Below are 10,789 nucleotides of genomic sequence, written 5' to 3' on the forward strand. Positions count from 1 at the left end.
TGCTATCAGGACTGACTGTGAGGGTTGTAAATGTAAAGGTAGACATTTAGTAGCAAAAGGAGGGGAGTGATTGACTTTGCAGTCCAGGAGCAGAGGTCCCTGGGACCATCAGGGGAGAAGAGCGGAGTACGGGACCCTACCCAGAGAAACAGCGATGTCAGAGATGGAGGCACAGATGACAGCATGGAGAGATGGGGGGCTGGGGACTCTGGACTCTGGGAGGGAAAGGGTCTGTGTGTTGACAGCCAGAAGGCAGGCTTGCAGGGTGTACCCTTTGGCTGTTTGATGATGCATGGAGGGGACTATAATCATTACAGTGAAACGAAATAAGATAGAATGAATATAAAGCTAATGTTCTCCCATATAAACTATCACATAATTCACAATAAAAACCAAAAAAAGAAATATAAAACAGCGACAAGACTTAGGTTAAAAATTACTTCTCACAATGTTGGTGCCTTAGCTAACTAGCACTACTATAATAGAAATACCAAAAGTGGATGTCTTTTACATCCAGATATTTATTCTTTCATAGTTTAGGAGACTAGAAGTCTGAATTCAGAGTACCAGCTACGGGAAAGGTCCTGTCTCCTTTCAACATCTGTTGGATTGGAGATCTCCGTGTGTTTTGACATGATTTGTTCTTAGATCTAGGACCTTCATAGTACAGGGTCCCCAGGTATAAGTGACATATGCCATCCCTGGCTTGTCTGTCTAGATGGTAGTAAGTCCCTCTTTCTCTGCTCATGTCTCTTTCATCTCTTTTAAGATAAAAGGAGTTTCTGCTTACCCTTGGGAATCTCATGTAAATCGGAAATATTGTGGTGGTGGCATTAAGAAAGTCCTGGTGTGGCACTGTAGGAAAAACACTGGCTCACAAGGTCAGTTTGAATCTCAAGGTCAGCGGTTCAAACACACCAGATGCTCCTCAGAAACCCCATATATAGGTTCACTATGAGTTGGAACCAACACGAGGGCACTTAACAACAACATCCCACCTTAATCCTCACATCAAATCACATCATGGAGGACAGCTACATATCAACAGCCAAAGCATTTGAGAATCCTGTCCCAATCAAGCTGACACAAAACCATAACTGATCAGTTGTTTTAATACTCAAATGCTGGGAATAGTTTAAATATCCAACGTTAGGGTGCATTATTACATTGTTCTTGCATGCTAGAACCACCACTCATCTGTCAGTTTGCCATACTGTGGTGGTTTGCTGTGATTCTAGAAGCTACCACTGGTAATTTCAATACCAGCAAGGTCACCCATAGTAGACAGTATTCAGCTGAGCTTCCAGACTAAGACAGACTGGGAAGAAGGAAAGACGGAAAACTTCCAAGCATTTAGTCACTTTAAACATTATGAATAGCAGTTGAACATTATCAGATAGCACCAGAAAGCTGAATACTGAAACATGATGAAGAGCACCAAAATACTGTATCCTCAAAGTAGAGCTGACCATGATGACTCAAATGGAGTAAATCTTTTGGGACCTTCCTTTGCTGATGAGACACAACTATAAATGAGGAAAAATAGATATAAACATCCATTATTAATCAGAACATGGAATGTATGAAGTATGAATGTAGGAAAAATGGAAGTTGTCAAAAATGAAATGGAACACATAAGCATCCATATCCTAGGCATTAGTGGACTTAAATGGACTGATATTGATCATTTTGAATCTAACAACCACATGGTTTACTATGCTGGGAATGATAAACTGAAGAAGAATGGTGTTGCATTCATTATCGAAAAGAACATTTCAAGATCTATCCTGAAGTACACCGCTGTCTGTGATACAATAATATCCATATGCCTACAAAGAAGACCAGTTAATACAATTGTTGTTTACCCACCAACCACTAAAGCCAGTGATGAAACTGAAGAACTCTACCAACCTCTCCAATCTGAAATTGATCAAGCATGCATTCAAGATGTATTGATCATTACTGGAGATTGGAATGCAAAGGTTGTAAACATAGAGGAAAGATCAGTAGATGGAAAATATAGCATTGGTGAAAGAAATGATGCTGGAGATCAGATGACAGAATTTTAAAGACCAATGATGTATTCATTGCAAATACTTTTTTTTTTTACATAAAAGATGACTATACTCATAAACTTCACCAGATGGAATACAAAGAAATCAAATTGACCATATCTGTGGAAAGAGATGATGGAAAAGCTCTGTATCATCAGCCAAAACAAGGCCAGGGGCAGACTGTGGAACAGACCATCAATTGTTCATACGCAAATTCAGGATGAAGTGGAAGAAAGTAAAACAAATCCACGAGAGCCAAAATATGGCCTTGTGCACATCCACCTGAATTCACAAGCATTTCAACAATATATCTGATGCATCAGACACTAATAACTAAAGACTAGAAAATTACACAGGAAAAAAGCAAAAAGTCATTCCGAAGATAAGAAAGAAGGAAAAGACCAAAATTAATGTCAGAAGAGACTCTGAAACTTTCTCTCCAATGTAGAGATGCTAAAGCAAATGGAAGAAATAAGGAAATAAAAGAGCTGAACACAAAACTTCAAAGAGCAGTTCAATAAGACAATCAAATATTACAATGAAATGTGCAAAGACTTGGAGTTAAAAAAATCAAAAGTGTAGAACACACTCAGCATTTATCAAGCTGAAAGAACTGAAGAAAAAATTCAAACCTCAACTAGAATATTGAAGGATTCTACAGGCAAAACGTTGAGTGATGCAGTAAGTATCAAAAGAAGATGGAAAGAATATGAAGTCACTGTTATAAAAAGAAATTGGTCTATGTTGAACCATTTCAAGAGGAACCATATAATCAAGAGTCAATGACACTGTAATGAAAAGAGAATGGCTGTGTGCTGGCAGCCAGGAGGCAAGCTTGCAGAATGTGCCTGTTGGTTGGTAGTTTAAATGATTATATATTCCTGAGTGGTTTTGTGTACATTTAAAAAAAAAAAAGGAATAGAAGCAAATACTGTTGAATGTTGATGCATGAAGGGGATTGTAATCATTGCAATGAAACGATATATGATAGGATGAGTATAAAACCAATCTTCTTCCACGTAAACTATCACTCAATTCACAATAAAAACTTTAGGGAGGAAAAAAAAAAAAAAAACCCCCAATGATACTGAAGGGAGAAGTCCAGTGCACTGAAGGAACTGGCAAAGAACAAGGTTCTGGAAATTGATGGAAAATAAATTGAAATCTTTCAACAAACTGATGCAGCACTGGAGACACTAACTCTTCTATGCTGAGAAATTTGGAAGACAGCTCCCTGGCCAACTGATTGGACAAATTCATAATTGTGCCTCTTCCAAAGAGAGGTGGCCCAACGGAATGCTGAAAGCATTGGACAATGTCATTAATATCACTTGTAAGTAAAATTTGGCTAAAATTAATTCAAAAACTGCTGCAACAGTACATTGACAGAAAACCGCCAGAGGTTCAAGCAGGATTCAGACAAAGACAAGGAAAAGAGGTGACATCAGCCAGATCTTAGCTGAAAGCAGAGAATACCAGAAAGATGTTTACCTATATTTTATTGACTACAGAAAGGCTTTTAATTGTGTTCATCACAACAAGCTAAGGACAGCACTGTAGAGAATGAATATTCCCAAACACCTAATTGTGCTCATGAAGAACCTGTACACAGATCAAGAGGCAGTTGTTTGAACAGAACTTGGGAACACTGAATGATTTAAAATTAGGAAAGGTATGTGCCAGGATTATATTCTTTCACCATACTTATTCAATCTGTATGCTGAGCAAATAATTCAAGAAGCTGAATTGTATGAAGAAAAACGTGGCATTAGGATTGGAGCAAGACTCATTAACAACCTGTAATATGCAAATGATACAACCTTGCTTGCTGAAAGTGAAGAAGACTTACAATACTTAAAAGACCACAGTTTTTGGTATGGGTTGCAACTCAATGTAAAAAAAAATAAACAAAAATCCTTACCACCGAACCAATAAATAATATCCACATAAACAGAGAAAAGATTGACATTGTCAAAGACTTCATTTTTCTTGGATCAACCATGAACACTAATGGAAGCAGCAGTTCAAGAAATCAAATGTCATAGCACATTATGCAAATATGCTGCACAAGACCTCTTTGAAGTGTTCAAGAGCAAAAGATGTCAATCTGAGGACTAAGATGCACCTCACACAAGGCATGGTATTTTCAATAACCCCATATGTATGTGAAAGTTGGACAATGAATAAAGAAGACTGTAGAAGAATTGATGCATTTGAGTATTAAGGTTTGAAGAGAATGTTAAAAGTACCACCAAAATAACAAATCTGTGTTGCAAGAAGTACAGATTATTTAATAATAAAAACAATGCTCCTTAGAAGTCAGGATGGCAAGACTTTGTCTCTCATACTTCAGATATATTATCAGAAGGGGCCAGTCACTGGAGACATCATACTTGGTAAAGCGGAGAGACAGTGAAAAAGAGGAAGACACCCAAGATAGATTGGCACAGTGGCAGCAACAATGTGTTCAAACATAGTGATGATTGTGAGGTTGGCACAGGACCAAGCAGTGTTTTGTTCTATTGTTCATAAGGTCACTATGAGTCAGTACCAACTAGATGGCATCTAACAACAACAGTGACATATGTTAGAATATTATCTATTTAAAGGAAAAATAAAATTACTGTCATCAAGGCAATTCCAGATCACAGTGATCCTGAGCAGGGTTTCTGAGGAGCAGCAAGAATCATCTCTTTTCTGCAGAGTGACTGGTGGGTTTGACCTGTGGATGGACCTATGGTTAGCAGTCCAGTGCTTATTCTACAGCAGCAACAGGGTTCCTTAGAATATTATATAACCATCAATAATGATGTATACAAAAACTTTTAAAACACTGAAAAACATTTTTGATACAATGACTAGAAAAAACAATCAGTATACAGATTTATATGTTTAGTACATGGTTTTAAAAATGCAGAGAAAAAGAACTGGAAAGAAATATGCCAAAATACCTACTTCTGAATGGTAGAACTATTGATATTTTTTCCCCTGCCTATTTATACTTTTCTGGTTTTTTAATAATAAAACCAACATACTACTTTGTTAATCAGACAGGCAAAGATTTTACAATGTAATCCTATTTAACAAGGAAGTAAATTATTTTAAGGAAATGTTGCATTAAAGTATATTTGAATATATTCAAGTTAATGGAAAATGGTTAATATACAATGGAGCTTTGAAAAGTTCATGGAAAAACTTCATTGTCTATTGTATTTTCCTGCAAATTTTATAAAGTACCAAGGAACTCTGGTAGTGTAGTGGTTACAAAACGGGCTGCCAACCTCAAGATCAGCAGTTCGAAACTACCAGTGGTTCCACAGGAGAAAGATGAGGCATTCTGCTCCCGTAAAGATTTGCAGCCTCAGAAACCCTGTGCAGGGTCACTATGAGTCAGAACCGACTCCACGGTACTAAACAACCACAACGTCATATGTGACGTTGTTACTATTAAGTACTGTAGAGTCAGATCTAACTCATAACGACCCAGTCTAGGGTTTCCAAGGAGCAGCTGGTGAGTTCGAACCACTGATCATTAGCTATCCAGTGCTTATCCTACAGCACCACACCAGGACACCTCATATATGAGATGTTAGGGAATCAAAGAAGCTTCCAAGTTTAAGGTTTAATTCTCTATCTTGTATCAGTAATTTAAAAATATTTTGTTCTTTCCTCCTAGACAGTTGCTATGATACCGGTACACATGGAATACAATAGGGACCAAGCTAAACTATCTCCTATTTAAAAAACTGAACTCCTCTGCCCTTCCAAACTACCATTTTCCCCATTACTCTTTTTACATTGTAGTGGGCTAAATAGTGCCCTCCCAAAATTTATGTTCATCAATAACCTAAGAATGTGACCTTATCTGGAAACAGAATCTTTGCAGATGCAATTAAGTAAAGATGGAAGTGAGATCAAACCAGATTAGAGTGGGCCCTAAATCCAGTGAAAGACTACAAAGCAAAGAAAAAAGACAAGGTCAGAAAAAGAGGCCAGTGAACTCAGAGCAGAGACTAGAAAGATGCAGCTAGGAGCCAAGAAACATCAAGGATTGCCACAGTCACCAGAGACCGAGAAGCAAAAAATGATTCTTTTCCAGAGGCTTCAAAGCAAACATGACACTGTTGATACTTGATTTTGGGCTTTTAGCCTCCAGAACAGTGAAAGAATACATTTTTGTTATTCTAAGCCACCAAGTTTGTGGTAATTTGTTACAACAGCTCTCAGAATTTAATACACACATATACTTTAAGTACTACAGCTAAGTAAATGCTCTTTTCTAAACATATTTGGGGCTTCCTCACCTTTCCGACTTTGCTCATACTACTTCTGTGTCTGGCATGGTCCACTTTAACTTCTCTTCATGTTCAAATTCTCCTCATCTTAAAATGATGAACTGCCATATTGATGAGGCCCTTTATGTTCTATCACTTTCTCTCCCTAATTGTTGTTGTTGTTAAGTGCTGTTGAGTTGGTTCTGACTCATAGATGGCACTTAACAATAACAATACCTGACATAGAATGATTTTCTGTTACTCCAAATATTGAAAGAGCTCAAACATTAAATTCCTCTCTAAGTTAAAATTAAGGAATTTTGAATACCATGAATCACTATATTCTACTACAAATATTATATACATATGTAATAAATATTACACAGATAGTTATGTATATTATATAAATATTACATCAAAATTATATTGAATTCTTTAGATTTATATTTCTTTTTTTCCAGAATGGAGTCAAGAGAGGAAAAGAATTAATAAACTTTCCCTGCTTTTGAAGGAATGGTCTGTATTCAGAAAGAAGGGTACAGTGGGAGTGAAAAACACATCTCAATGGCATAAATCCAGGTATCCCAGGACTGTTCTGGGAAACCAGGCTCCAATAATCTACTTATGAATTGTCTTCTGAAGACATTTCTAATCAACCAAAATGGATTATTCCAATAACATCAAACTCTGTTTAATGTGGATTACAAGTCATTATGCTTAAAAAGTTTTAAATTAGCTAAAATTGTACTTTAATCATACTTTATTTTAATGACACCAATTTGAGAGTTTACAGACTTCCAGAATAAATTTTAGATGACTGCTAACACCAGCATGATTAGAAACACAAATGTAAATGTACGTGCTGAAACCTTGTGGTCATATTTGATTATAAAGTAATCCTCCCTATTTTTCAGGTTATACTTGGTATGTTTCAGGTTATACACCCTCAGGGATTAACAAATCATACATCTCTCACTAAATTGTAATGACCCTCCTTACTAAATTATTCCTACTAAATATCAAATTATAATCTAAGAAAAGTCTTTTAAACTTGGAGGTATACACTGTCTTTCTTCACCATGGTCTAACTGTCACCTGGAAAAGTCAATAAATGTTTACTGAAAAATCTAAGATTATCATAAAAACATATAAACCATATTCTTTTAATTATAAAAATACATTTCATTTTACTCCATTATGCTACTTCCCAAAAATAACTACTCTTAACACGTATTCATTCATACTATTTTCTCTATATATTCAAACATTATAAAAATATATAATTTTGTTTAACATTCCAAGAGAGAGATCAACTTGTAAGGTATTAGTAAATTTATGTTATCTATGTGAATGCCGAAGCATAAGCTCACAAAGTTTGAATAAGGCCTCCCTTTTCAAACCTCTAAAAAATACCAAAGCCTCAATCTCTACATTTTACTAGCAGGCCTCTATGAAAAAGAAATTGTAATCTAATTTTTTTCTAATGCCTTGTAATTGTTGCTGTTGATAAACCTCATAATTACTGTGGCACTGTAGGTTAATGCACTGGACTGTGAAGTCAGTTTGAACCACAAGGTTGGTGGTTCAAGCACACCAGCTGCTCCTCGGAAACCCTATACAGGGTTGCTATGGGTCAGAACAGACTCGACGGCACTTAACAACAACAACAAATGTAGGTAATATATGCTAAGTGTATTTTTTACAATTAAAAAAAAGTAGGTACCCCTACTTCTGATTACCCACCAAATACTGTTCGGGCTTGATTCCCAGTATAAATCAGTCTTCCATCTTCTGATTTTTCAAGTTGTGTATGTAAGCATCTGACATATCTTTCCCAACAAACAAGTATCTATTGAAACAGAGACCATTATAATGTGAGTATGTACATAACAGTTTGCATTTTAAACTTTGAAATTATTTTTTAATTTGTTTAATGTAATGCAGAATAGAAGACAAGCTATCATATGAAGTGACAGAAGTAACTCTCTCAAATGATCTACAGAGCAAAACAAATCAAACTAATAGAATGGCTTTTTTTAATTCCTTTCACAAATGGAAAAATGCTGAATTGGAGTTTGAAGACATGGGTTTGAATCCCAGCTCCTCAGCTTTTTATGTCTAACGTAAACTTAAGTAAAGGAGCTCTGGTAGTGTAGTGGTTACGACTTGGGCTGTGCACCACAAGGTCAGCAGTTCAATACTACCAGCTGTTCCACGGGAGAAAGATGAGGCTTTCTGCTCCCATAAAGATTTACAGCCTGGGAAACCCCGTACAGGGTCGCTGTGAGTCAGAACCGACTCCACGGCACATCACCACCACCACCAATCTTAAGTAAATTAATAATTCATGAAATAGTCTTCTATTCCACTGTTAAATAAAAACACAGCTTTCATACAATTGTTTAAGTGAACTATCTCTTCAAAATATAAATTTCATTTCAATACAATAACATAAAACACTGCAAACAGCATCATCAAAGTCTAGTATAGTTCTAAAATTATACTATAGTTAGTGTTGCTGGTGTTTTTAAAATAAGAGCAACAATTTTTTTTTACAGATTTTGCAAATACTGCTTTTCTTAATTCATTAGGGGAAAAATTTTGAGATTCCTGGATCAAATTTCAGTAAATTATAATCTGAAAATGAATCTCACAGCACAAACAGTTCAAAATGTAAATAGCATGGCTAATTCCTTCAGGCTAAAATACACAGGGTGAGTGGTTCAAACGCACCAGCTGCTCCTTGGAAACTCTATACAGGGAGGCTATGAGTGTAACTGACTCAAAGACACTTAACAATCCCATTTTGGAATTCTGGTATATAAGATAAGTACTAGAGTGCTAACCGCAAGGTCGGTGGTTCAAACTTGCCAGCCCTCCTTGGGAACCCAATACAGGGTCACTCACTCTGAGTCTGAACCAGCTCAAAGGTACTTAATAAAAAACAAAGAAACCCTGGTGAAGTAGTGGTTAAGTGCTTGGCTACTAAAGAAAGGTCCACATTTCCTACGCACTACCTCCTGGCAATCAGGATAATGCGCTGGACTGCAAGGTCAATTTGAGCCTCAAAGTCAGAGTTTCAAACCTACCAGCTGCTCCTTGGAAGCCCTGTACAGGGTCACTCACTATGGGTAGGAATTGACTTGACAGCACCTAACAATAATAACTTCTACTTGCTCGAGTCCTGATGTAGCGGTCTAGGATAAACACTTGACTGCTAACTAAAAGGTGGACAGTTCAAACCCACCAGCTGCTCTTTGAAAACCCTACACAGGGCTGCAACGAATCAGAACCGATTCAACAGCACTTAACAACATCTACTTGTGGGCAAGATAAAAATGTGCAAGTCGGCTTCTGTAAAGGCTGTTGTTTAGTACTGTAGAGTCAGTTCTAACTCACAGTGAGGCTGAATACGTTTTCCCAGATTTGAACCGCCAACCTCATAGATCATACCGTCTTTGTGGTCCAGAGTTTATTGTACAGCGCCAAGCCCTATGGGGTAGTTCTACCTTTTGCAAATTAACCCTCCCCAAGGAGTCCTGATATGGCGCTGTAGGATATGCAATGGACTGCTAACACCAAGGTCAGCAGTTCGAACCCACCAATCGCTCACCAATACACGATTATAAGTAGACTCGTGGTGTGGCGCTGTAGGATCAGCACTGGACTGTGAACCACGAGGCCGGCAATTCAAACCCACCAGCTGCTTCTCGAGAACTTTATACAGGGTCAGCTGCACTTAACATTATAAGTAGGAGCCGAATGGGTAATAAACTGAGTCAATATGAGTCTACACTATTTAAAACCACCTTGGAGACCTAAAATCGATGGGGCTGCGAACCCCGGGACCTCAGGCGAGCTCGAGGCCTAGCGGAGAGCTGCAAAGTTCCTTCCGCAGCACTGGAACCAGGCGGGGAGTGCGATCGCAGAAAGCGGTGCTCCGCCTCCCTCCCGCCCTCACCCCCACACCGGCGAGCGATTCCTGAGACGGCTGACCTGCGCTCGTCCCTGAGGCCGGAGAGGCAGCGCGCCTCCCCGCAGCCCTACGCGACCGCTGCCGACCTGCCCCGAGGAACCGCTGGAGGCGGCCAGCCAGGAAACAGCCGCCCTGGTGTTTTGGAACCCGTCTGAGGCCCACGGCGCCGCCCTCTTCCCGCAAAGGCGCAGCCTGGCTGCCCACGGGCCGCCGAACGCTAGAAGCAGCATTCCGCGTGTGAGACGAGAAGTGGCTGGAAACTGCGCCTCACCGGACCTAGGCCTGGTTCAGCCGCGCACACCACACTCCCAGAGGCCAGCCAAACCGGATTGGCAGCCCGCGCGTGCGCGAAATAAGCGCTCTCCCCCGCAACCTTTTAAGTTCCGCCCTAGGGAGCTGAGAGCTGAGCGGGGAGGTCTGGCCAGCGGCTGGCCTTTGTAGCAGCTGGTGTTGTTTTTGTTAAGTGTCGTCAAGTCTGTTCCGAC

General features: G+C 38.9%; 1 protein-coding gene across 1 annotated transcript in view; it reads right to left on the reverse strand.

Annotated features, from left to right (window-relative positions):
• The window catches only part of TMEM70 (transmembrane protein 70), a 20,414-nt gene extending 9,880 nt beyond the window's left edge, over positions 1 to 10,534 (reverse strand). Inside the window, exons 1-2 of the mRNA XM_006860006.1 lie at positions 10,325 to 10,534; positions 8,072 to 8,177 (exon numbers count right to left, since the gene is read on the reverse strand). Of these exons, the coding sequence (XP_006860068.1) occupies positions 8,072 to 8,177; positions 10,325 to 10,534 (316 nt within the window). The remainder of the gene's footprint in view (positions 1 to 8,071; positions 8,178 to 10,324) is intronic.
• Positions 10,535 to 10,789: the final 255 nt, after the last annotated feature.

The sequence above is a fragment of the Chrysochloris asiatica genome, unplaced genomic scaffold (genome assembly GCF_000296735.1).
Source record: "Chrysochloris asiatica unplaced genomic scaffold, ChrAsi1.0 scaffold00036, whole genome shotgun sequence".
Lineage (NCBI taxonomy): Eukaryota > Metazoa > Chordata > Mammalia > Afrosoricida > Chrysochloridae > Chrysochloris > Chrysochloris asiatica.